At 39.0% G+C, this 25949-nt stretch overlaps 2 protein-coding genes across 2 annotated transcripts in view; both read right to left on the bottom strand.

The window, feature by feature from the left end:
* Positions 1–156: 156 nt before the first annotated feature.
* LOC122409852 (L-threonine dehydratase biosynthetic IlvA-like) lies at positions 157–1111 on the bottom strand. Its single transcript, XM_043417721.1, has 3 exons — positions 906–1111; positions 542–696; positions 157–412 (listed from the first exon to the last, which is right to left on the bottom strand). Exons 1-3 carry the CDS (start codon positions 1047–1049, stop codon positions 175–177), a joined length of 537 nt encoding a protein of 178 aa, XP_043273656.1. The 5' UTR covers positions 1050–1111; the 3' UTR covers positions 157–174.
* Positions 1112–2204: 1093 nt separating this feature from the next.
* Positions 2205–25949, bottom strand: part of LOC122409071 (uncharacterized) — a 32438-nt gene continuing 8693 nt past the window's right edge. The window contains exons 4-8 of the mRNA XM_043416312.1: positions 13367–13473; positions 11273–11574; positions 9763–9940; positions 8061–8230; positions 2205–7834 (exon numbers count right to left, since the gene is read on the bottom strand). Coding sequence (XP_043272247.1) covers positions 3275–7834; positions 8061–8230; positions 9763–9940; positions 11273–11574; positions 13367–13473 — 5317 coding nt within the window. The 3' untranslated portion in view covers positions 2205–3274. The remainder of the gene's footprint in view (positions 7835–8060; positions 8231–9762; positions 9941–11272; positions 11575–13366; positions 13474–25949) is intronic.

The following is a 25949-nucleotide window of genomic DNA, read 5'->3' as shown; positions in this document are numbered from 1 at the left end:
TTCGTGTTACGTAAAAAATAGAGTTTTATGGGTTCTTTAATTCCGTGAAAATGATAAGTTAATCACAAGACTCGATGTGTATTTTTGACACTATTTTTACCGTGCAAACGTATTTGTGATTCATAGAAATTTCGCAACAATTTGAAGCGATCGAATTCTTCGCAGAAATTTGATTCAACCATGCAATTGTATCAAAGATTCTGTCGCACTAACATAAATTTTCGTTTTAGGTGACAAGTGCTTCGATGCGACAGCTGTACCAGCCAGAAGTCCACCTCCGCCAGCCGGAACTATTATGACGTCAGGCTCATAAACTTCTTCTAAAATTTCGGTTACCACGGTCCCCAGAGCGGCGATCAAATCCGGGTGATCGTGTGTATCGACGTAAAGAATTCCATTCGCGTTGCTGTAACTGCGCTTGTGTCAAGTGAAAGTCATTTCTTAACCAAACTTTTTTTAAATTCTTTCTCACATAGCTCATAAAATCAAAATTTTCTCGCTTTCGCCTCCTTTATTTCGATATTTTCGACGAATTTATTACCTCACAGCTTTTTCCTTAGTTTCCTCAAAATTTTTACCCTCGATTATTATCGTGCCGTTCAATTTTCGACAAAAATCAACGGTGCTCGTCGCCGTTCCAAGCGGCACGAAAACCACGACTGAACATTTCTGGATGTAACCTTGATGACAAAGACCCTGAGAAATCATTTATCAATTCAACTGATTTCCAGTTCCAGGAATTCTATTTCTTCCATTTTCCAGGATAATAAAAATGAGAAAAATATCCAGGATTATGCGAGTGGTTGACTATGAAAATGTCAGTTTCATCGTAAAAATACCAACTTCGTAATCGACTCGAAAAAATTTTGAAAAAATTTCAAAAAAATCTGTTTTTGGTTTCGTACTTTGGCAAAACAGCCGTTCGATGCTGTAACGATTCCTTTTCTCTTCTGCTCTTCGTCGAGTCTATGGATAACGTAACAGGCTGCTCTCTCCTTGACACTTCCGCTGAACTGTTCGTATGCCAAATTGACCCAGAGATCCTCCATGCCGACCAAGGGTCCAACTTTCGATTGCTACATTAAAACGTCCTATTTTCATGTGTACAGGTGGAAAATACGAGTTTCTCTTTCTCGTTGTTCCATGAATGAGTTTAAATGTGAAAAAAGTGGCGAGCGACGTGTGGACGTGCCCAACGAGCTATCGCCGTTGTATTTGCGTTGCTGAAGCAAGCTGAATCCTTCCAATCGTTTAACACGCCTCGAGTGTTTGGAAAATTTGCTCGAAAAATTAACCGTACGGACCGATCGTCCAGCTTGCATAATTTTCAGCTGATCGATAAAACGATAAAAATTTGCCTCGTTTGAAAGATTCTACCTCGGGAATTTCGATAAAGCGAATACCACCCTGTTATTGGATATTGAAACAAACTTGCTCGTTGAAACGCCCCAATTATCGTACAACAAAGCCCACTAATTGAAAAAGGTAATTAGAAGTTTCGATTATTTTATAATGTTTTTGATAAAACCAACATTTACTGATTTTTTTCGCTCGGCGCATCGAAATATCAAACATGCCTGCAAACTATTTGGAAAAAATGTTTTAATAATGAAAAATCGATGTTCATGGTCACAAATAAAATAGCACGAGTAGTTTTATCAATTTGGAAATCATTCAACTGGAACGGAAATCTTGTTTCGTGAAAGTCTATGCAGATTAAATTGCTTTACGGAAAAGCAATGTTTCCATAAAATTTTATACGTTTTTACGATTTCAATAAAATTCTTACTATACACATACTCCTGTTGACGCCCGAGGTCATCGCTCTGCTCGCTCTTTCGATCTCGGTAAACGTGATTGAAGCTGATTCACGCGTATCGCTTTTTCTTTCATCCTGAAAATTTGATTCCATCGTTTTCGAAGCCACCGAAGCTGGCGATACTGATCGATTCCCATTCTTCTTTTCCAAAGCCTTTCCTGACATGCTCATTTCAATGAAAAACCCTCGAAACCATTCGATATCCTCCCAAGTGACCTTTTAGGTCACAGCTCTTGTTTGTAAACTCGAATTCTCATTTTCGTCGGTTCTAACCAAACTTTGTGACTCACCTTCACTGACAACATGAGAAACAAAAGCTACTTCGATCTCGTTTCTTAGACAGATGTCAATCACTCGTTGTCCCTCAGAATAAAAAAGCCACTTCTACATTTTTATTCAATTTATGTTTATTTTTAAAAAGGAGGAAACAAAATTTATTCCAACAACATTGTGTACACAATTGAACAATCGAACAATCTCTTCATGATGCGAGCTCTACGCAAATTACAAAATGTTTTACGTATTTTATTTACAAAACTACATTTATTTATATGCATGATTATTTCAGCGCAATTCAATCAATGAAAGGAATCGAACAAAATCATGGATCCTATTTCTTAATACAGCGAAATTTATAACTGGAAAAAACATTACAAAAATATATATATATTATATATCATAGTTATTTCATCTCCAGGTTTATAATCATATCGCATAAGTAGAGACGGCACAAAGAATTAAGGGTTTCTTACGACAAAGATCTCGTACACGATTCCCAGCAAAGGTGATCACCAAAATAATGGCAATACATAAATATGATAGTCTTATTGAATTTTCAAGAGTGCAGAATTGAGAAAAAATCTTTTTCCCAGAATCCAAACCGCAATTGCTACCATTTTACTATTTTTTTCTAACCCGTAGACACCATGGTGCAAATTTGTACCCATGAAAATTTCAAGTGTCTGGAACTTTCAGAATTCCTTTCTTCAATTTGGCCATTTTTCTATAATAAAAATTTATTTTTCAATTTTTTAAATGAACGTAATCGATCACTGTGGAATTGTTACCCCCTTTTAGGGGTAACTTATTATTTGCGTTGTAGGATTAATTCCGTACATTCATGGATGAAATAAAAAGTTTTGAAAAGTCCAAGCGCAAATTTGCACCAGTATGGTAAGTGTGTGGCCTCAAACGGAGTGTGGTGTCTACGGCTTAATCTATTTCGTGTGCTCCTGGAAATAATCACTCAGAGAAGAGCCCATGTTTGCAATCAGTGATTTTGCTTAAGGACCATGCGAAATGGAGTTCTCGGTGCCCTTTTTGTGCCGTCTTGTTCTCGTAACATGTGCGGATACAATGAGAACATTGTTTTTAACGCGATAGAAGATGGAGCGATCGGTTGAATGCGCCACTCGTTGAGTACCGATTGGAAATTCCTCATTACCGAGAATGCTTTCAAGATGCACCGGTTCTTCGTGTGTTCTCGACGATTCGCCGCCGTTCACTCAACAGTTGCAAAAACTTGGCCCTCGGGCTACCGGGATACTTGATTTTGTCTCTCGATTTCGTAGCACAGTCTATCGACTCCATGAAGCTCGCCAATGCCTCGTTGGAGCTTGAACTCTCGTTGGACGAGTCGTACTTCGACAGGGAAAAACGGTGTCGCGTAGCACGGTCTTTGAATCTATCAGAAAGTCCTTCCTCGCGAGTCGTTGCTTTGGGTAAAATGAGAAAGCATTCGGGCGCCTGCAGATTTTCCGGTACGATGGTATCTTCGGATCCATCAGCTTCGGAGGAATCGAGATTGACGGGCGAGCATGAAATACCCTCGAACTTTCTCCTCGGCGTGTCGACTATTTTACTGGCGTATTTATTCTTCAATTGCGAATAGCTCGACGGATTGCGTTTGCGTAATTCAGAAAATCTAGGGAATCTACGGGTTCGCGATTTCTTCGGGTAATCCGAGAGTTTGGCAAAACTCGAAGATGAAAAATCTCTCTCTTCTTTCCCTGGAAGCTGCGAGTTGTTATTTCCATCGTCGATTTCATCATCTCTCCCCGTGCGGCCGTTTCCATTCCCGATAAAGCTTGAGACTGTAGCATCAACTTCGTATTTTTCATGAGGCTTTTCTTTCGAGTCATTCGAATCTATACTGAACTCAGCTAAATCCAGTTTAGCCCCAGTAGATCCATCCCTACCAATTCCGTAAGTGTCACGAAGGATCTCGTCGTGGCGTTTAACCCGCGCCAAACACTCCTCCAGTCGGTCCATGCTTCTCAAGCATTTGTCGTAAGACTCAACGTTGAAATCCAAATCAACATCCTCATCGTCACCGGACTTGGCAGATTTGTTCGTTTCGTCATCGAGGCTTATCCTTCGTCCTTCGTACTCGATGTAATTCCCACCGCTGGACTTGGCCCGACGACCATTGCGAGTTCTAATCGTGCACTTATCAGTCTCACCTGCCGCATTCATGTACTCGTTCATAGAGTTCATGTTGCGCATAAAAACGACCGCCTCGTCGAGGTACTCTTCGAGGATCGTGCGCGGTGTTTTTTCCATAAATTCGTCGTCGCTCGTCACGTTTTCACAAACTTCGGAGTCGCTGCTCGTCGTCAAACTTGCTTCTGGTACCGCGAAACGCACTCTTTTCCTGAAAGAATTTCCGCTCTCGAGATTCCTCGGTGCGCAGTTCGGTTGACGCGTGTCAAGGAGTCGCGAATCGTTCGGATCCCCGAGTGTTTTTTTGATGATTGATTTTGGTGGTTTTTCACGGCCGCCGTTCACGAGGCACTGCTCAATGTCTTCGACCACATTTATGATCGGATAAACACAATCATCGTAGTCGATCAGATCATCCGTTGTCGATTGGTTACAAAAATCTGTCAAATCCGAATCTTCCGCGTGATTCAAAGCGTAAGAAAGATCGCCCAGGATCAAACTTTTGAAATTGCCTATGGGCGTCGATAAGCTCGACGCAACGCTGTCGTTTAGTCTCGTTTTTGGTAATTCGACGTCTTGACCCTCACCGAATTCCTCAAAATCGTCGATCGTACTCTGCGAATCACTGGTGTCCTTCTTCGTGTGTGCTACCAAGTCAGGGGGGCAAATTTTCTCACCAGCGATTGTGTCTGCCTTAATTTTCGATTGACTGCCACCCGTCACCGATTTCTTACTTTCACTGTCATCGTCGCCGACACAATCGTCCTTGAGGTCTAAACTGTCGTCTGAGAAATTAGTGTCTTCCGCGGTGATCTGTCGGTCTAGCAGTGCAATGATGAAAGGTGATTTCAAGTCCGAAACCGAAGAAGCGTTTTCGCTTTTCAGCAAATCTTTCCGACCGTGGCCTTGACTATCTCGATCTAATCTGGGAGAAAAGTTCTCGTCTTCTTTCCGGAGAGTCGTTGAGTGTTCGAGATCAAATTGAGGATCCACACAATCCATGGGAGCGGCTGGTGGCCGTTGATTCTCTCCTGGCGTTGAATAATCTTGATAAACATTTTTAGAATGAGAATCAGAACTTGTCCATCTTGATGGCCACGTATTTTTAATGAATGAATCATTCGCCAATGATCTCCTCGCTGCTGCCCCGAAAAATATCCCGGAAGTGTAAGACTTGGGGCGTTCCATTTCCGTCGCATTTTCCCTGGTTTCCGGGACGAAGGAGGTGCCAACTGAGTTAGTGACGATCAGAGAATTCATGGTGGTAGAATCATCCGAAGAATCTTCAATAATTTCGATTCTCGGAGCGTTTCTCGTGACGCCTTGCGGCTCGTGGAAAATATTTTCGATTCTAAATGTTTTACCATCGGACTGGCCAATTATGGGTTTCGTTGGTAATGAGAAATCCTGGAAATAAACTTGTCCCGTGAGGTCATTGGTCGAAGTGCCAATTTCTTGAGCGTCGATTTTCTCCGTTTGTGCCACACTGTTCTTCAAGTTGATAACCGCTCGTTCGTCTATGGATTCGCTGCCATCGAAAACTTTGATCTTCGACTCCAAGCCGTTTGACGTTTCGATAGTAATGCTGACCATTTCCGGCAAAGATATTGAAATAACGTTTCTCTCTGGATGCTGACACGCTTGATGATTGTCGACGTGGCTAATTGCGCAGTCTTCACGAAAATGCCTAGCACCGGAGCAACACCTGGCGTCACATTTCGAGCATGTCGTGGCCTCGAGATCTTGTCTTCGCGTCTGCGTCCCTGAGTTTGGTGACCCCGAGGGAGGCCTCGTGTTGGTCGAGTTCTCGACCAATTCGACGCTCCTGCCTCCGCTGATCGGACTCGAGTCAGAAATTTCAGTACTCGATAAATTACTCTCGGCGTAATTTTGTGTGTCATCGGACATGATACCAGAATCGTTTCTGGGCGAGTTTACCGTTGCGTAGTGTTCGTAGAAGTGTTCCGTGAGATTAGCGGCATCTTTGCACCGAACAACCGGATCTCTGAGGTCCGATTGGGTGCAAGTCGCCATTTCCTTGACTCGTCGAACCGGAAAATCCACTGGAGGTAAAGTCTCGTAGTCCTCGTGCTGATCGGTCAATATTGACGCATCTTTGCTGACGATTTTCGACTCTTCTGTGACACTCGATGCGTCCCTCATCCGAACGGTTTGATGAATGTCCGTTTGCGTGTCCACGCAGACTCTTCGTCGCTTGGCCAACATCTTTCTCGATATTTCCTGCAATCGCATTCTCGTCGCGCTAGCTAATTTAACGTCCGTGCTCTCGGGCGAACGGACCTCCGAGCCTGGCGTTGACGTCGTCGTAGTGCCCGTCAACGCGTTGTTCTCTTCTGAGGGCTTTTTACTCGAATATAATCTCTCAGTGACTGCAGCTACGATTTCGGCTCGTCTTGCTCTCTGGATCGGCGTGTGGGCTCTGGCTGCAGGCGGCTCCTGTTCCAACGACCCTTTCCGGCTGCCCTTGTCCCTCGTTTGACCTCCACTATTCGTCGAGAGCTCGTCCTTCGAGCTGCTGGAACTACTGTCCTTGCTAGTCTTACGTTTCAGGCCCTCGGCACTTTGCTTTCTCCCTTGATTCTTCGACCTTGCTAATAATGCCGATTCTCTGAGACTCTTGTCCGAATCGTTGCTGCCCTTTCGTTGGAACTCTCGATTCGGCCATGTGCCGAAATTACGCCAAGCCGATTTGCCTGATTTGTGATCATCAACTTCTTTGATGTTGTTCAATTTTTTAATCTTCTCCAAGCTGCCATTACGTTTATCCAAATTAGTCTGGGACCTTTGAAACGACCAAGCGATCTCACGTTTCTTCGGTAAGTTCTCGATCGAACCGTATTTTTTCGAGGACTCTAAATTCAATGGCTTTGGCGAGATTTCTCCATCGATCGATTCGTGCTTTCTGAGTTTACCTTTTTCACGGTGTGGTATCGTCGTGTAAACAGATTTTGTGGCTTTTTTTCCTGGATTTTTCAAACTTTCTGAGGATTCCGCACACGATCTGTGATCGACTCGTGCGACGTTGCTCCGAAGATCGTGGCACTCGATATTTACTTGAGAAACGTGATTTCCTGTCGTTTCAGAAAACTCCGCATCTATCACGTCTTCGGGCACTCCGTCACTACCGATCTCCTCGATTTGATGAGCTCCTGCTTGGATATTGTCGTCTGGCTTTATCAGCACAGCAACCAGCGTCGGAATATCAACGAAAACGGGCTCATCTACTTCATCGTCGATAATAAGTTCCGATACTTTGGCACGATTGTAGTTGTCAGGCTCGAGCGAGTCTAATGACGAATTTATCCACTCCCCTGCGACCTCGAACGAACCAAATCTTTTAACGGATCTTGATAACTTTTCGCATGCCGATGAACTCTCGCTCGTACTGTGACGTCGCTCGGGAAGCTGCGCTTTGTACAATCCCTGCTCCTCTAATTTCACTTCCGCTCGGTTTTCGTCACCAATTTGTAGAGTCACTTGATCCTGGGATATTATTCCACTATTCTGATCACGTTGACACATACATATGAAACTGCAATCGGGATTTACGTTCTGTAGAAAGAAAAAAACACAGATTCGTTAACCGTGCGGCTGAACTGCGTATTTTCAATCGACTCATTCGTCCATTCGCATTCTTTTTCACCACTCGTCAATCCTTATTTTCTACTTTTCGTTTTATACATTTTCAGAAAATCTACTTATCATTCCCCAGGAGAAGAGAATTCAATGATTATTCCTGTAGCTCGGAACGATAAATTCATTTTCATTATTTTCTCACCTTTTCGACCAGCAAGGACTTTAACCTGGCTACCTCGGCTCTGAGTTCCCGGATAATTCGAGACACAGGATCCTCGTTGATCACCGGCCTGTTAACGACGCTTTGCGCCCTCTGAGCGAAGCGAAGGGTATGAGACGTCTCGTTGTAACTTCCGCTGGCCGGTGAAATCGCTGCAATTCATTAATTCTTAATATTTGATCGTGAATCTCGCAGAGTCGATGCTGTGTCGCGTCTAAAAATCGATTGCATCGCTACTTCGAATTTCCATTGTTTTCGCAGTTCTTTTGATTATCAGCAGAGTACGTGTATGTACAGTGAGAAAAAAAAGTTGATTGAAAAATCCAATTACTTAGTTGCATCCGCGTGCGACTCAATATTTCGCTGTAACAACAAGAAATTTGACATTTCAACACTTCGTTGGTTTATTCATTAAAATATTATCTTTGAAATGAGAAAATATTTACTGTTATTGTGGCAAAATATTTGGTCCTGCATATGCGACGCCAGTAAATATAAGATATGCAATTAAATAATTGAACTTTTCTATAATATTTGTTCCCAGTGTATAAATAATTAACTAATGAGCGTTTGACTATACGTGGACTAATTAAAAAACCTTTATTACCGCGATTGTGCATTTTTATAAACTTTTAGCCTATCATTGCTATAATATCATCATCCATCAAAGAGAAAAAGAACAAAAATGGATGCATAGAGGGGCAGCTCCATTCGCGCAACGCACTTATCAAATATTCAACGGCAATTCGTCCGGAATATGTACAAAATGAAATAACATTCGACAAAATGAAAAGCATCAGCGAGCGGTTTATGACATTTTCCTTTTTCATCGGACTCAAAAAACCTCATTGAGTATTCACTCGATTATTGATTAATTCAGATACAGAATCAGCTTCATTCATTGATAACAGAATTCAAAGTGCACGCCTGTTGAATTAGGGACGAGTGGTCCATGAATAGTTTAAATTATCGATACATTGTTACTCCCGCAGGATATAGAGCGCGGCTTTTCATTAAAAATGCGGACTATTATAAACGATGATTTTCATTCGAATTCATGCACCGATGCCGTGATCGAAAAATAATGCACATTTAGTTGAACTAACGAGTGCGATGAAAATGGTGTTCGATTTCGTTGCTAAAATGGTTTCACTACTGCAGTACGAAAAGAAAATATTGATCACTGATCAAATGGAAAGCAAAATGGATGGGAAGTTGTTGATTTGTGATACGTTTTTTCGTGATGCCTGTCAAAAAAAATGTTTCAGTAAATATATTCACAGAAATTCTAGTCTCGTTCAAACACAACCATCGTCACCGTTCTCAGCAAATTGCGTGTTCATAAGAAGCCCTACTGCTACTGAAGGTTTTTCAAAATTCCTTTCAATCGCCCATTTTTATTGAATTATTTGTTCATATTCATTTTTTGTTCGTTCACTACTATTTACCAATCACCATTAATCGCTCTACGCTGGTTATCGAATTTTAATCACTCCGTCCTAGCTCGCCTGGAAAAGCGTTTAAAGCAATTACATCAGGAGTCCTTGGAGCTTCCAACCTTCGTTGCGAAGTGGCATATAATTTAATGAGGACCGAGTAACAAGTCGCTTTCTTTTTGCCAACGATCGAACGAGATATCGATTCGAAGCAGATAAAAAGGTGAGAAACAAGTGTGACAGCTTACTGGCAAGCATAATCGTCGTCGCATTTCCACCCAATGCGTCCTTCAACAACCACGTCAGAGCTGAATCCCTGTAAGGGATGAACCTTCGACCTGGACCACTTCCGGATGAGCCTCGCTCTGCCAAAGCCGATATTACGTTCCCCAATGCGACTAAACTTTTATTTATATTTGCTCCTTCCTGCGAAATCACAAAGTAAAATTACTTTTTTATTGTAGGAAGATTGCCCTCCATTCATTTTCGATTGCCAATTCATGACGATCATTTGTCGTCTCATTGAGATTAAAAAAACATTTTCAAGAAATACGCACAACGGTTCAATTGGAAAAATTCAAAAAATGTCAAGCTGCCAGAATGAAAAAAAAATGGAAAGAAAAATGTCGTGAAATACAGTTTCGTTATTTGAATGGAATCATCATTTGTTTAAAAGATGTTATAAAATAAAGACACTTGTTGTTGACAAATGGTTCATTCTTTAAATTGAGTATTAATACTATCGATTGGTTTTGACAGTGAAGATGGTCACACTGTCTTCAACTAGTTCGGAGATATAGATGAATACAGATATAAAAGAGAAAAAAAAGACGTTTGTTTAATTATAGACAGCTTTTCTCCGATGAACGGTGAAAAAAAAGGATATAAATTTTATATCATAGAAATATCCAATCAGTTTATCTAATATTAATATTTTGTGTTATAATTACGTCTTCACCCTCAAAATTGTACTTCACTTGCCAAAGTTCAAGAAGATTTCCTAACGTGAAGAAATCTACATCTGTGCGATCAAACGAACGAATGCATGATGGGTATGAATTAATGGATCACATTTTCTCCTTCATTTGAATTACAGTTAATCAAGATTTCGTCAGGTAATCTAATAAAACTTATCCTTTTTTTATAATTTACATTTCTATTGCAGCAACAATATTATATTTATGTGCGCTAATCTCTATGCTCTATTCGATTGCTCACTCATGTTTCTTCTCTAATTCAATAAAGTTCCTCCTCAAAAACTATCACATCGATAACCTCAATTCTATTTGAATTTGAATATGAATTTGAATCTGAATTTGAATTTGAATTTTGAATTTGAATTTGAATTTGAATTTGAATTTGAATTTGAATTTGAATTTGAATTTGAATTTGAATTTTGGATTTGAATTTGAATCTGAATCTGAATTTGAATTTTAATTTGAGTTTGAATTTGAATTTGTCTCATCAATCAATTATTCTCTAATTCTCAAATTGGAGCAAATGCATCATCGTCTCACACGAGTCTCGTAAAAATTCTCTTCCCGTGTGAGATTAGTGTTGCTCAGGATCAATTATCATAATATTTTTCAACCTAATCACTGGATCCTAATCAAATTTCTATTGCCTTTCAGCAATCATACATTTTCTTGAACCAAAAGGGGTTCGTGTTAAGACGATTTCTTCGTGGGTCAGAAAACACGTTTCCGCTGAGTGTTTTCCCGGAGAATAGGGCAATTATATTTTTAGTTGGTGACTCACTTTGAGACGATTAATGCCACCGCAAGCTGCTGCGCTCTCACTACCCGCCAGATCGACCAGATGAAGTTTACTACCTCGGAAAAAACTCTCGTTTCGAGGAGGAATGTTACACGACGTCGTAGCCACTTCTTTTGTCGGTTGACCGGTATTGCTCGTCGATGGTACAAGTGATAACGTGAGCAATGCGTGGCTACGACTGCTCATTGGGTTCTGCAGGGTCGAAGCCGTCTTTCGCGCCCTGGTACCCTCCTCAACCCGCGATATTAAGGACCCCAGCGTTGAAACAGCGTGATGCGTCAGTCCTGAATTAATTTCACATCAGAACAATTATTCCGTTGTCATTTCCCATTTGTTATTCATTTTATTTCAAAAATTCTTTCGTTTTGGGATTGCCAGTTTAGCACTCTCGCGCATTTTAGCAGATTTTTCTAAGCAAATATATCGTATTTGTTAAATTGTTAAAAAAAAAAAATAAAAATTTAACCCAACTTACACCAGGTGATTTTGATAAGATTGCTCATGTAATTTCAATAAATAAATGCTGCTTTCTAATGTATTTTCATTATCCTTTAATACAGTTTCATTTCCGAACAAGCCTATGGAATTTCACAGGTTATTAAGGATCACACATTTTCCTATCAATGTTCATCCAGAATTTTCGAATCACCAATTATTATTAAAATTTCAATCAAATCCACAGTGAAAAATTGGAAACTGAGATTCTACGTTTGAAGTAGGCATCGCACCGTATTATCGTCTGAAAAATGAATCCCATGCAGAAAAAATAATAAAAATAATTTTAATAAAAACAGTATTAACAAGTTTCAAGTTTGGTTTTCAGATTACCTAGAAGCTTACATATGAAACAATATTTTCACCAAGAATAAAAAAAACGGCTCTGTAAGTGCCCTTCGACTATGGGAATTCTGTTCCATCAATTTCTTACACAATTTACTCTGATATCGGCTAGCCAAATTCGATTCCACAAAATTCTTCTCGTTAAGGAGTTTCGGTACAGTCGATACAATGTTGTCATTCTAAGCCATGTTAAAAACATAAAAAATTTCATAAAGTTCAAAATTTTATAAAATTTGGTGAACATATTCTTTAGTGCCAAATTTGACAATACAAATTTTTTAAGATTTTTCTTCTACACAGTTATCGAGTAATTGATCACTAAAGTTCACGTGTATAAGCATAGCGTTTCCATTTCTATAGGTATACATCCCAGGCATAAGAAATCTGCTTTAATGCGTAATTACTCAATAACTAAGTAGAAGAAAATTTTGAAAAAAATTGTGTTTTCGCACTTGATGTTGAAGAACATTATCACCAAATTTGATCAATTTCTTAATATTTAGACTTCTGTACCCAAACTCCTTAAGAACATAAAAAAATTCAAAAAGTTCAGAATTTTATAAAATTTAGTGGACATATTCTTTAGTACCAAATTCGACAATACATATTTTTTTTAGATTTTTCTTCTACACCGTTATCGAGTAATTGAACTCGAAAGATCACGTGTACGAACATAGCGTTTCAATATAAGTATATTAAGTATACATTCCGAGCATAAGAACTTTGCTTTAATGCTTTATTACTCGATAACTATGTAGCAGAAAATTTCGAAAAAAATTGAGCTTTTGCACGTTATGTTGAAGAACATTATCACCAATTTTTCAATTTCTTTACATTTGTTAACAGGTATCGAAACTCCTTAAGTCGTATCTTAAGTTAATGGAAACAAACTCCCCTCACTTTCAATTTTTCATAAGTATATGTGATCAAAGTCAAAAGGTATATGTAAATAACAGCATATTCAGACGTATTAGAGGCCAATTAAAATACCAATAAAACGACAACAATAAAACTCGCAAAATTCGATATTGCGAACACGAAGTTTTTTAGTAGGAATTCTTCGAACTATCATTTCGATATTGTTCCGTTGCAGGTCAGACTTCGTCAAATGTTTCATCGGGATCTCAACGTTTCATTCACGAATTCACCCTTTTCTAAATACATGAAATTTTTATCATTTTTATCTTTTGGACAAACGATTATATGAAGTTTCTTCGTGAAGAAATCGATTCTTACCCTGAACATATGGGCCTAAGCGAGGATGTTCTCTCACTTTGAGCCCAATCGAATTGGTCGAAGGCCTCAGCAGATCTCTCACCCGCTCGTTGTAGACCTCCAAGTAACTGAAAACAAAAAAATACGCATTTCATACGACAGTCATAAAGTTTCATTGAGCTGCTTTTTTACGTTTTATGGTTTCAAAGTTAATCAGCATGGAAACGATTCGTAGAAACCTTATTGACCTGAATATGTTTCATCGTTCGGTATCTCGTCAATCGCCAGAAAAATATCGAATAAAAAATATCGCTTGTGTTAACTGCATTCATTCTGGAAAGTGAAAATATTTGCAAATTGAACAAACGTAATTTCCCTTTTCTAATCCCAACACGTTCATCCTCGTACGATTCTTCGAATCTACAAGCTCAATTTACACGTGCTACGACTCTTTTACGTGCCAATAATCGCGACCTATTTACTCGGAATCCCGAGGCACGTAATACTCGCGTGAAAAACCAAGAAATGGAGTCATTTCGGGGGCATGTCAATTCGGAAAAACGCGTGATTTTTATAGTGATTATACATTCTCCAATCGTAGAAGCGAAATTGAATTTTTTAGCACAAGCCAAACTATGTCGCTGTACACACCGTCGCTTTTTTCTACTTCCCATTGAAAAAAAAATGCATTAAGGGGTCTAGCCTAATTAGAATTTTCAAGAATCGATTTTGCCCATTGCTTTTTTCGAAAGTATACATATTTAAAAGTATCATACTAGAATTTTATTAAAATAGTGTACTTTTGAGGGACGTTTACTTGGCTGTATGAGCGCGCTAATACGTACCGCCCAGTGCAGTACCGCGTACCTGCCTTTGTTCAAACGCGTTTTTCTCAAAATAACATTTTCAGGTGGCTCGTTGATAAAATTTTCGAAACTATTGAACCGATTTTTACCAAAATTTTATCACATGTTCTATATGACTATTTTTTTTTTTGCAAAAAACGATGAAAAAAAAACGTTCTTCTTCGTAGTTTTTGGAATAACGCCTGCCATTTTGTCATTTTTGAAAAAATCATAAATCGTATGATATGCGCTACAGCCATTTACCTAATGAATCTAAAACCATTTTTTTCTTCAATCATCCATTCCAGAGATCTTATCAACAATGTACACCTTTTTTTTTTATGGACTAGTCTTCTCCCCATTTTTCTGCGCGAAAACTGAGTAAAATAAAAATAAAAATAAAAATTTTATCTATTTTAAGAGTGTATTTTTCGGCCGAACACTTTTTATATCCAATATTTATAATTTATACCGATCAAAAAAATTCGTGAAAATAATCTTTTTTTCTGCCCGTCTAATCAGGATAGACCCCTTAAGAAGCTAAATGAACTACGGTAAGCTTGAAAGAACGGGTTCGACCTGGATTTGCACCAATTTTCGTTTTTTTTTTTTCAATCTCCAGCAGAAATTGGCTGGAAAAATGAAGGAAAGAAACGATGAAAAGGGCAAAGAATATCAATCGTGCAACTGCAGTTGCACTTTCGTTTTATTTCGCGTATAATGTACACAAATATTTATGTTCACATGAAGAATTTGTAGTGCAACCAAGAAAGGATTGCGAGAATCTCTTCGACGTTACCTCGACCTTGGATTTCCGTATCGCGATTCCCATCACGGGCTTGGCAAAAATTTCGAACTTGAAACATTTTATTTTCGCTCTGTTTACAGATAATAAATGCATGCAACTCGAACGATAGTATCAAGATCGTTAAAATTCGATCGAAATGTTTTGAGTTTTGAAAACTGGATCACAAAGGAGCGTCGGAGGAATCGTGATAGCCTGAAAAATTCATGATGAGCCAACGAAAAGAAAGTTACGTGAAATAACGTGTTTGAAAAATATTCTTTCCTTTCGAACACCAACCGTGCTCAACTTCTCATAACGAAAATGATCAAAATCAATAATTTCCGATGAACATCAATTTATAGTCGACGAAATAGACAATCGTTGTGACTGAGTCTCAATATTAAAAAAAAACTCTTTTAACGAACGTCTGTGAAAAATGATTTTTCGAAAACAAAAATATTTCTTATGAGAATGTCGCAACATCTCCAACAAACTGAATCCGAAGGTTCTGAGTGGCCATCGAATTTAAAGCGGAAAAAACATGGAGGAAGAAAACCGTTCGGAGGTGTCGTTGTGCATAACTGCAGGTCCTTCGAGACTTTGGAAAGCTCGTGAGCTACTTGCTCGTCTAATCTCTACAACGCACGTCGGTTTCGTGACTGAGGGGCATTACGAACGAGAGTGAAAAACAACGGAATAAGAATCGATTCGACACTCTGCCAGTGTAAAAACGAAAAAAAAAGCTCGCGAAGGATTATTGGACATTCGATCGATACAGAGATAAAAAATGATTAAAGAAAAAGTGTATTTCCACACGTGATTTACAAAAAATGGTAAGCAAATGCAAAGTCATGGCAACGAAAAACTCTGAGGATTAAACAAGATCGGCTCAATTTACGTGATTATTCAGAATGATAGTTAACCTTGTTATGGCAGATTAGGTACATTTGTATACACGTTATTAGCGATCCGCCGAGCTCAAGGCTACGACCCTGATGAAAAATCGAATGCGGATAATCGGATAGCGAATAATAGCATTATGGGTAACCTGCGATTACTTCATTAGCTCGATACAATTCTAGTATTGCCAGAGAAATTTCTGAAACTATAAATATGTGTATATATCAACCCGTATCCTCGGAGCTTTTATATGAGATTACAGGGCTTGATTATCGAGGTAGCATGACGCGCCTCTGTTCTTTCTATTATCGTGTGGAAACGTGAGCTCATCGGTTGGAATCACAGTATCATAGATCGACGCGTGTAAATACTTGTGAGTCATTCCATGTTAACTGACGAGCTTCCGATCAGAGAATTATGAATTTTGTCGTTTTCTTCTGTTCTTTTTTTGGAAAACTAACTTTTTGTCGTAGCTTTTGCTTGCGCGAAGTATATTATTTTCAAAATTTTCATAAGAAATCGGGTTTTGCTATTAAACAAGAAAAATCAGTCGAAGTCGTTAGAAACGAATATTTGCAAGGTTTTGATCACAATCGAAAAATTGAGATAATCCCAAACGAACAATTTCTTTCGAGTCGAAGATCCGGATGAGCGTCAAGATTGTTAAAAATTCGAAAAGATCAAAGACAGGAGGAAGTCGAGGCTGTTGAAATAGAAGGTCCCATATATGAACGGGGAAACGATGGCAAATTGAAAGGCAGAAATGCACGGAAGAGGTGCATCGATGGGGGTCAGTTAGGCCTTTCCTTAGCGCCACTACTGATCGATGAGTACGATCAATTAATCGATTGAGAGTAGCTGAAGGCTTTATCGGAAAAGCTTCCTTTGGTAAGCTTTCCAGTGATCGAACCTGCATCGCATTATATTATTCATTAGATTCACTCTTTCGAAACAGCGGATGCAAATCCGCATTAAACAAATGTTCGTAAATGAGTTATGGACAATATTACTACGTTTTGTTTCTTGCTGCTCCAGCGAGTCATTAAACCATAAACAATATCGTGTGGAAATTTGACGAAATTTCCACATCATTCAAAAAATATTTCGAAACGCTTTTGAGCCTTCGATTCCGATTCGGACGAAGCTCTCGTTTTCGGTTGTCTTTTGATTGAACTGGCAATTGAATAAAATACTAAACGATCGATCGCCTTTGACATTTCGACGGTAACGTAAATACCGAATTGAGCGAGAGAGAGAGAGAGAGAGAGAGAGAGAGAGAGTGAAAAAATTCGTACAATTTGGCGCTAGAAGCATGCGATGCTAAAACACACACATAACAACTGCAATTTACAGGAGGATCGAATGTAATTCATCGTGAAATTAAAAACGAAGTGTTTGTTTTCAGCATCATTCTCTCTGGGTACGATCGAACAGTTTTGTTTTTTCAAAAATTCCATTTGTTAAAATAATTTGGGGCAACAAACGCGCTGCGGTTCGAAAAAAATCCGCAGAAATAGAATTCTCCACTCGAATCGTTCGGGTCGACTGAGAGAATCGGGGGCTGTTACGATATTCGATCAACTTCGAGATCAAATAGAAAAAAGAAAAAATACATAGGAGCGAACGAGTACGAAGCCACGTTAAATGTAAATAAATAATCAAATTGAAATAGTTGTATTTCAAAAATCGACCATGTCCAGTTATCCAGTCATTTTTTTATTTTCATTTCCGATACGAAAAATACACAGAAGCACGCATCAGGAAAAAGAGACGAATGGATTGGCATTGCGCGGTACGCGGCCGACCCAATTTTCTTTTTGAAAGCTCGAGCGTATCGTTAAAAATGCATAGAATCTGAAAATCCGTCCACGATAGATAGGAATTCCAGCTCTGATGTGATCGACGTGAAAATCACTTGGGGAGTGGGTGGTGTGTGTGTGTGTGTGTGTGTGTGTGTGTGGAATTTTCGCCTCGTCGACTCTTGTTATTTGCGTCTTGCAAACCACGTTGAAAATTGAAATCGTTGACCCCAACAAAATGGATTTAACAGCTCGCCCGACTGTTTTAACCGTTTGTTGGCACTCTTTTCATTCTTTGTATATATGCTCGTGCATGTATATGAACATATATAAGTGGACTATTCGGGTGTGTGCTCACGGCCGATAGGCGAGTATCTCGAGCTTGGTTCGTCGACATTTTCGGCGCTTAATTTCCACCTGTCCGTTTTTGTCGCTAGCCAGTTATTTTTACGAGAAAATTCTTTCTGCTAATTTCATTTGTCCGCCCCGGACTGCATGCATATTTATTTTTTCAATGATTTTTTTTCTTTTCTTTTTCTATTTTTCTTCCGTTATTTTATTCATGAAATGTACACAGCGACACGGTTAATGTTCATTTTTCTTTATTTTTTTCTCGTTTGTAAAGCAACCTCGCGATCTCTCACTTTCTCGCTCGGGCTTGAATTATGTTCGAAAACATTTACTCTCGTCTCTCTAAATGCGGAGCTTAGTCCCGTCGAACTTACTCGCATTGATGAGGCGATCGAAATGTTTTGATGTTTATATATTCGGAGTGCGGATTCATCGGCGAGGAACTCAATTCATTTTTCTACGAACAGTCGAACAATTCGAGCATAACGAAGAAAAAATCGTATTTCTCGTACTGAAATTCAAGAAAAATTGTTTTCCTGTACAATATTTCAAGCCAGCACCACTTTTTTTGCCAGAGTATGAGAGTCACGAAATAGCATAATTATTACTATTCAGAGACGAATCAAACTGTAACTAAAATATTCATATTTCGTTTTTTCATAATTTGCATTTCATTCTCTCATTTTTTAAACTCGGAATGCTCCTCGAGCTCGCAAATGTAATGAATGAATTGGATTTTCGATTGAACTAGTTTACGCTGGACGTGTCAAAACGATTTATTGTCGCTCGTAAGGCTTCTATGCCTAGTTCTTGTCCAATAATCTTGTTCCGTCTTCTAAACAACGCGCTTCTTTCGTACAGCGCAAAAGTCTTTCTGGGTCCACGATTTTAAAGATTCAAAGTTATTGCTTGGACTGAAAATAAAACGGTTTGACAAATTTTCTGTTATCGAACGGTCAGTCGTGAGGACGAAAACAATCGCGAGCACAGTGATTATTTCGTTCATAGAGAATTGCACGCGCTCACCCATAAATTCACTTCGGGAGTGAATGAAACGTATTTCGACAGTATCAACTTTGTAACAATCGAAGAAGAAGGAAATAAATAGAATCTAAATTCTGCGAGGGAAATTCATTCTATTTACGAAATTGAAAGGAAGGAGACACTCCAGCGGTGTTCGCAGCTTTATTTCGTTACTTTTACAAATCAGTGTCGTGGCTAAAGGCAGTTCGGAGTTTATGAAATGTGATATTACTCCATTCGAATTTTCAGGTCAGAACTAATATCCATCTCACTGCGAGACCTCGGTAGAACATTCCTACTTCGATGGTATATTTCTAGACAGCGAAGAGGGAGAAAACGAAAGAGCGGGAGGGAGGGAGGGAGAAAGAGACGCGAGATAGAAAGAGAGAGAAGGAGGCGAAAACACGAAGACACGCATCCCTCCGGTCGTCACGTCAGGCGATAGTGTTCTTGCCTTCTTATATCCCAGACAAATGTATCATATTTACATATATATTTACTTCATAAGCTGCCAACCGAGCTTTTATTGCATTATCTTTAAATTAACGAGACAGTGTATCACAATTTACGTTATATCCTAGCAAAATTATTTCTCAGATGAAAGCACACGAATAAATTGTCTCGTTATTCGTTTCCATAAAAGCACATGTTCATGAAAGTTCAAATGTATCTCTTCGTATCATTCAGGAAGGATAAAAGCGTTAGAAAATGGTTGAGTTTCATTGGGAAAAATAGAACATGATGGTGAGAAGAAATATTTTATGCGGGCACCAAGCTAACATGCTTGGATTGTTTTCGCAACTTCTATAAGAAAGCTTTACACAAGATGGTAACTTTTACATGGAAGTTACAAGAATGATCGAACGGATGAGTATCCTGAGTATTTCGTGGTTTGAAATTTGAAAAATCATCGGTGATTTCATTTCAAATGTTTATTTTATCAGATTCAGTTTTCTGTCATTCATTCGGACGTTTATGAACTAACGAAAAATCGACAAAGTTCGATCTCAGTTTTGTTTTATTTGAACTTTGACGCTGTTTCATTCACCGATTAAGGTACTTCATCCACGACTTGAGAAAGTCTTGATACTTACACAGAGTTTAAATGGGTAGACGACTGACTTACATGTCAAATCTCAAAGGTTTCGTCTTGTTGGTTATTGAGATAAACGTATTTGAATATGAAGAAAAATACACAGGGTTATAGGGAGTGTGCGTAAAAAATTGTTTATCTTTTCTTATGACGAATGAATGCTTCTTACGAAGTTTATGAAAAACGTGCACAATAACAATCAATTATATTTAATGAAAGTTTGAAAAAAAATTCGAGACTATTGTCTTACTGGTAATAAAGATATATTACCTTAAAGATTGAACGAAATTGGTAATGATCGCTCGTATAATCTCACATTTGCTTATTTCGGCAATTTGTTTCTTCTTGGCTTGGTCCATTCCTGTCTTTTTATTGATACTTTTTGCTCGATCTATTTCCTTTCATGTTTTCGCTGTTGCGCTCTTTAATGCGATTTTTTACATTAAAAACTAGAGTACTTTCGTCAGGGACGAATGGAATTTCGGGTTCAGTCAGTTATGGATCCCCGATTAAGTAATGGCTTGTGATTTCATTGCCGAATGATAAGTTGAAAAAATTGATTGACAATTTCGATTTGATAACTCTGACATTAATTAAAATGATTATATCTTTAATTAGAGAGTAAAAATCGATCTTGATAATAAAAAATAAAGGCGAAATTGAAGCGGAACCTTTGGCCGGCAAAAACCTGAGCTTTTTTCTTCCTCGCTTTCAAAGAGAGTCAAAAACTTATGATCGTTCGGCTTTGACTTACCGCGGTAAATGGGTGACATGGACTTTCTTTCACGCTTTATTATATCGGCGTTTCGGAGGCGTAAACGTTTTTCACAGGTAAGTTTTCATTAAGAGTTGCCGACAGCTCGTTCGGCCGAGGTTCAAGTTTGGCACACCGTATTTAGCAGCGGTCTTGATTAACTTACTCAATTTTCGGATCGTTCGCCCACTGGATCTAGCCGAAGCAGGGCGGCCTAAAAGCAGCGCATCGCCTGCTTTCACCCCTTTCCAAACCCTCATTTCGTCCTGTGTGCATGCACGGTCGCATTCCTAGGCCGCCGCTGGCCACGACCCGATAATTAAAGCCTGTACACCGCCAAAACGCCAGGCATTCGCTCCCACCCCCTCCGCCTGCCGCCCCCGAGCAACTAAAACCTAACCATTCAACCCCGCAAACCCCTCCCCAGGCTCCCAAGGCAAAGGCAGCGTTTTTTAATTTTGTTAATTAAAAGTATAATTTAGAGAGTTCGGCCGGCCAGCCACATGTCCTGGGGCAATGGAGAAAAAAGGCTTGTAAACCTCGCCACATGGGCGTTGCATAATACACGTGCTCGGAACAGGAGCACATTTTTTTTGCATGCTCAAATAAAATCATGAAACGAAAAAACTTTTCGATATTTTCCCGCTCGGTGGTGCTTTTTTTCTTCTGTTCACATTTCGAATCAAGATTCAGTGGAATTGGTGCTCCGCTTACCCCGTTCGTCTTTTTCACGGTTTTACGAATTCACGATCACCGTCGATTCCGACACGCTTCCATATTTTTTTTTAATAAGCCAATGTTAGTTTTTCTGCGAACTGTAACTTTCGCGGCCTTTTATTTTTCGGTCAATCGAAAACGTCGAACGAAACTGTAAAGTTGAAATAACGAACGACGCCGAGGCTGAACGATTCGGAGGAGGAGTGCGCTGCGGGGTCGAGGCTTCCCCGGTTGCATGGAAAATCAATCGAATATTAAACAACAAACAGTTTTCGATAATGCTTCGACCGAAAATGTTTTCTTTCTATCAGGAATTTATTTTCATCAAAAATATATCCTCGACTGGATGAAATTGCTCCCACCACCGCTGAATATATCGCAGCATATTTTCACTCGATTTTAATCTGCGCAAACAAATGCAGCAGATTTAACGCTATGCTAAATTCATGAAATCCTCGAGGGCACCCGGGTTAAAAAATCCGATGAACAAAAAATTTAGGTCGTTCGAACGTTACCTACAGCGGGGTGGACAGTCGTTCCGTGAATTACTTTTCGGAAGCTTTGTACTGCAATTTCAGTAATTATTCCATTTTCCCAAATTTTTCTCAAATTTCTCAAAGTTTTGAAAGAATGCAATGCCTCGGACAAGATTTCTGAATTTGCTGGGTGGGGTTCAATATGTCGAATAACTGAATTGTAGAACGGTCGATATTTCGAAATTTTAAAAGTTGTGACATATCAGTTTGGAGAAAAATAAGTAATTCGAAATTCTTTTTCCCGATCGACTATTCAGCAGATTGCGTGTTTAATCAAAAATTTCTTCTTTGAATTTGTATTTACCCGAAAATATATATTTCAATAGTTTTCATTTCGAATGCGATTTTAACAGACCATGTGAATGTCAAAAGTTCATAATTATGTTCCAATTCAAAATGAACAGTAATTGTTTTATAGACAGACCAGAATATAGAGTAGTAAAAAATCGAAAGTGAATTTTTCGAGCCTACAAAACTTGGATATGCAGAATAGCGATGGCTCGAAAAGGCGAAAGTCAAAATGGCGATTTTTCAAATTGAGGATCATCAATCTGAGTAAGTGAGTGAGTGAGGCGCGTGTATTTCAAGCCCCGCTGCATTTTTTCATTTCGGTCGATCGACTTTCTAGCGTTTCGCTATTTTGACCGTTCAACTTTTTGGTGGTGTTTCAATATTTCAACCTCAGTAATATTCGCTCTTTCGTCACTATATTTTCAAAATAATGAATATTCACAGTATCGCTGATTCTAATAATTTATGAATCGAAAGAGTGATAGTCGAATTTTTGGAAAATCGATACTCAAATTGATCCGTCTCCGTATTATCATTCGAAATTTATAAACCCGAGATTTTAGCTCTTCAAATTTTTAGTCATATCCTAACATTTTATTCCCACCCAATTCGTTGATAATCCCGATTAATATCAATTAAAATACTTTCACATTTCATAGAAATATTATTAAATCGTACATCGAATCGACAAAATGTTGAAAATCATTAAATCCTCATGTAAATGAGTAAAGCAAATTTAATCATAATTATTCGAACGATTGTTCCCGAGCTGCTCTCAAATAATGATTTTTTTTTATTTATTTCCGTTATAATGAGAGTTCAATTATGAGAACGTTCATCACTGCACGTGAAGCGCGAGAGAATTGGTCAGAAAGGGTATATCCAATGAGGACATTCATGTATGTATAGCCGCATATGTCCTCCGGGCATTCGTGTATATGAAGTTCATTTCCGCACGAAACGAGGCTTCCCAGCGGGGCTTTTGTGCCGGGGATGCAACGCCTGCACACCAAATGACGGCGAGGCTTACGAATATTTGCCATGGTGCATGGGTATATAAATAGTGCGTATGAGGCTGTGTGTGCTTTGTGAAGTATATATCTGACCGTGATCGGTTTGCAAGGGAACCTTTGCGAGTCAAGTTTAGCGAAGCAGTGCAGGGCCAGTGGGAGGGTTGAAGGAAATAAGGGTGCAAATGAAAGCATAAATGTGGAGGGCCGTTAATCGGGAATTCCGGGATAGCCAATAAATTCACGGGTTTATTCGAATCGAAGATACACGCGGATATTATTGTTGCAATAATATTCGGTGTTATCGCAATTTCGATAAATCAATGAAATTCGAATATCCCCTTAACTCGATTTACTTGTGATCCGGTGGACCAGCAAAAGGTGGGATTTGTATTTTGTGGAGGGGAGCTGAATAAAAAATCGACTGTTGTTTATGAGGTTGGGAGGAGGCGGGCGGATGGGCGAAGTGGCCTGTTCCGAAATGACAAATTCGAACGATTAACTATTTTGGAAGAAGCAGCGAGCGATCGCACGGGACATAAAAATGGTGCTGGGACTAGCTTATCGAGCATCTCCCCACACGTCACACATTATTCCGTTTACGTTCCACTCGTACGCTCTCCTCATGAGCACTGAAAAAGCCGCTTTCACGTGCTATAAATTGATATAAATATATGCCGCTACTATGCGCACTTTTATTCGTATAATCTTTCTAATTTCTCGCTGCTCGTATAATCCTGAATTTCTACACTAAATGAAAATCACAGCAACGCTTCAGAGCAATTCGACTGCAAAATTTCGAGAGGACAAGTCCTCAGCGATTTCGTGCTCCAATTCCTCGTTTTTAATGTACGAAATCACTCGGGAATGGCGAATTCGTGATGCGCTTATAAAACGTGCGTGCTCTGCTATCTCTCTGCTCTGCTCCTGCCCCGTCGATTCAGCGTCGCCCTCACTCGCTCATTAAGATTGTTGCTAAATCTTTTTAGAGGATGGGAGTAAGAGACAAAGCTCCTATGCTAATGCATTGAGTAATATTAGCAATGCCACCTTAAACATACTGAATGATTACTATTCATTCGGATGAACAATGCGAAATCGTCGAGTGTGCGAATGATAACATTAATTATTATTCAGAAATACGTTTATTTAATCATTTATATCATGCCCGTATAGGATCGTATTTTATAGGTGTCTAAACTGGGTCGATTTTTACTCCCCTAATTAAAGTCAGAGTTGTTATTTCGAAATTGTAAATAAATTTGTTCAATTTATTTTTTTGGCGGATGGAATTATCAAGCCATTAATTAATCGGGGATCCATCACTGACTAAACCCGAAATTTCATGCCTCCCTGGCTAAAATACTATAGTTTTTTATTTCAAAAATCGCATTAGAACGCGCAAAGAAAAAGCACTAAGCGAAATGGATCAAGAAAAAAGTATTAATAGAAAGGTAGAAGGCTATGGACAGGAATGGGTCAAGCCAAGAAGAAACATAATGCCGAAATAAACGAACGTGAGGTTAAACGAGTGCTCATTATCAATTTCGTTGAATCCTCACTAGTTAGACAACCGTTTCGATTTTTTTCCCAAATTTTCGTTACGTACTCAGCAATTGTTATTATGTACTTTTTCATAAACTTCGTAAGAAGCGTTCATTCGTTGTGTGAAAAGGTAAACGATTTTTTAGGCACAGTCTCAATAACCTTGTGTATTTTTATTCATTTTTAAAGACATTTATATAAATAACCATTAAGACGAACCCTTTAAAATTCGATATGCATGTCAGTCGATTGCCCATTCAAGCTCTGTGAAAATTTCAAGACTTTCTTAAGAAAAAAATGTATTCTCGGTAATTGAAAATTTCGTTGAAATGAAGACAAAGTTTGGCAACGTTGCGTAATTTCTTCGTACTCAGCTACGTGTTACTGTGTACGTGTTACTTGTTTCGCCCGGCGTTTTTGGAGGTTATTATGTCAATGACTGCCTGTCAAGGAATTGCTCCCGCGTTGGTTTCGTAGTTGCAACATTGCCGCATTTTTACGCCGCAGTCTCAGTTAACCCGATATGATCGTGATGCGGGCACATATTTTCGGCGATTTCTTGTCATTTAAGTCGGTAAACTATCTCTTCTTTTCAGTAAAATCATCCGAACTGTCGCTTTTCAAATGAATTTCTTCATTCACAAGAGTGATATAAGCAAAAAAGTGTGAAGGTAACGACTTCGTCCCATTCGACCGATGCAACGAAATGACATTAAATTTCTCCAAAATTAGTTCGTTAACATCAGTTTTCCTTGAAAGGAGATATTCATCGACAAACAGAAACATTTTTATAGACAACTATTCACCTCAAAAATGCTAAGCAACAACCTTAATATCTTATCGACTGTTGAACGCTACTAAAAATCCTTGAAAACTTTATCCCCCGCAGAAATTCACGGATTTTTTTCTCACAGGGCAGTTCCCGTGGGAATTTTGACAAACTCTCCGTGCGA

This window comes from Venturia canescens, chromosome 4, assembly GCF_019457755.1.
Source record: "Venturia canescens isolate UGA chromosome 4, ASM1945775v1, whole genome shotgun sequence".
NCBI classification, from domain to species: domain Eukaryota; kingdom Metazoa; phylum Arthropoda; class Insecta; order Hymenoptera; family Ichneumonidae; genus Venturia; species Venturia canescens.
This window is presented reverse-complemented; position numbering and strand designations above follow the sequence as displayed.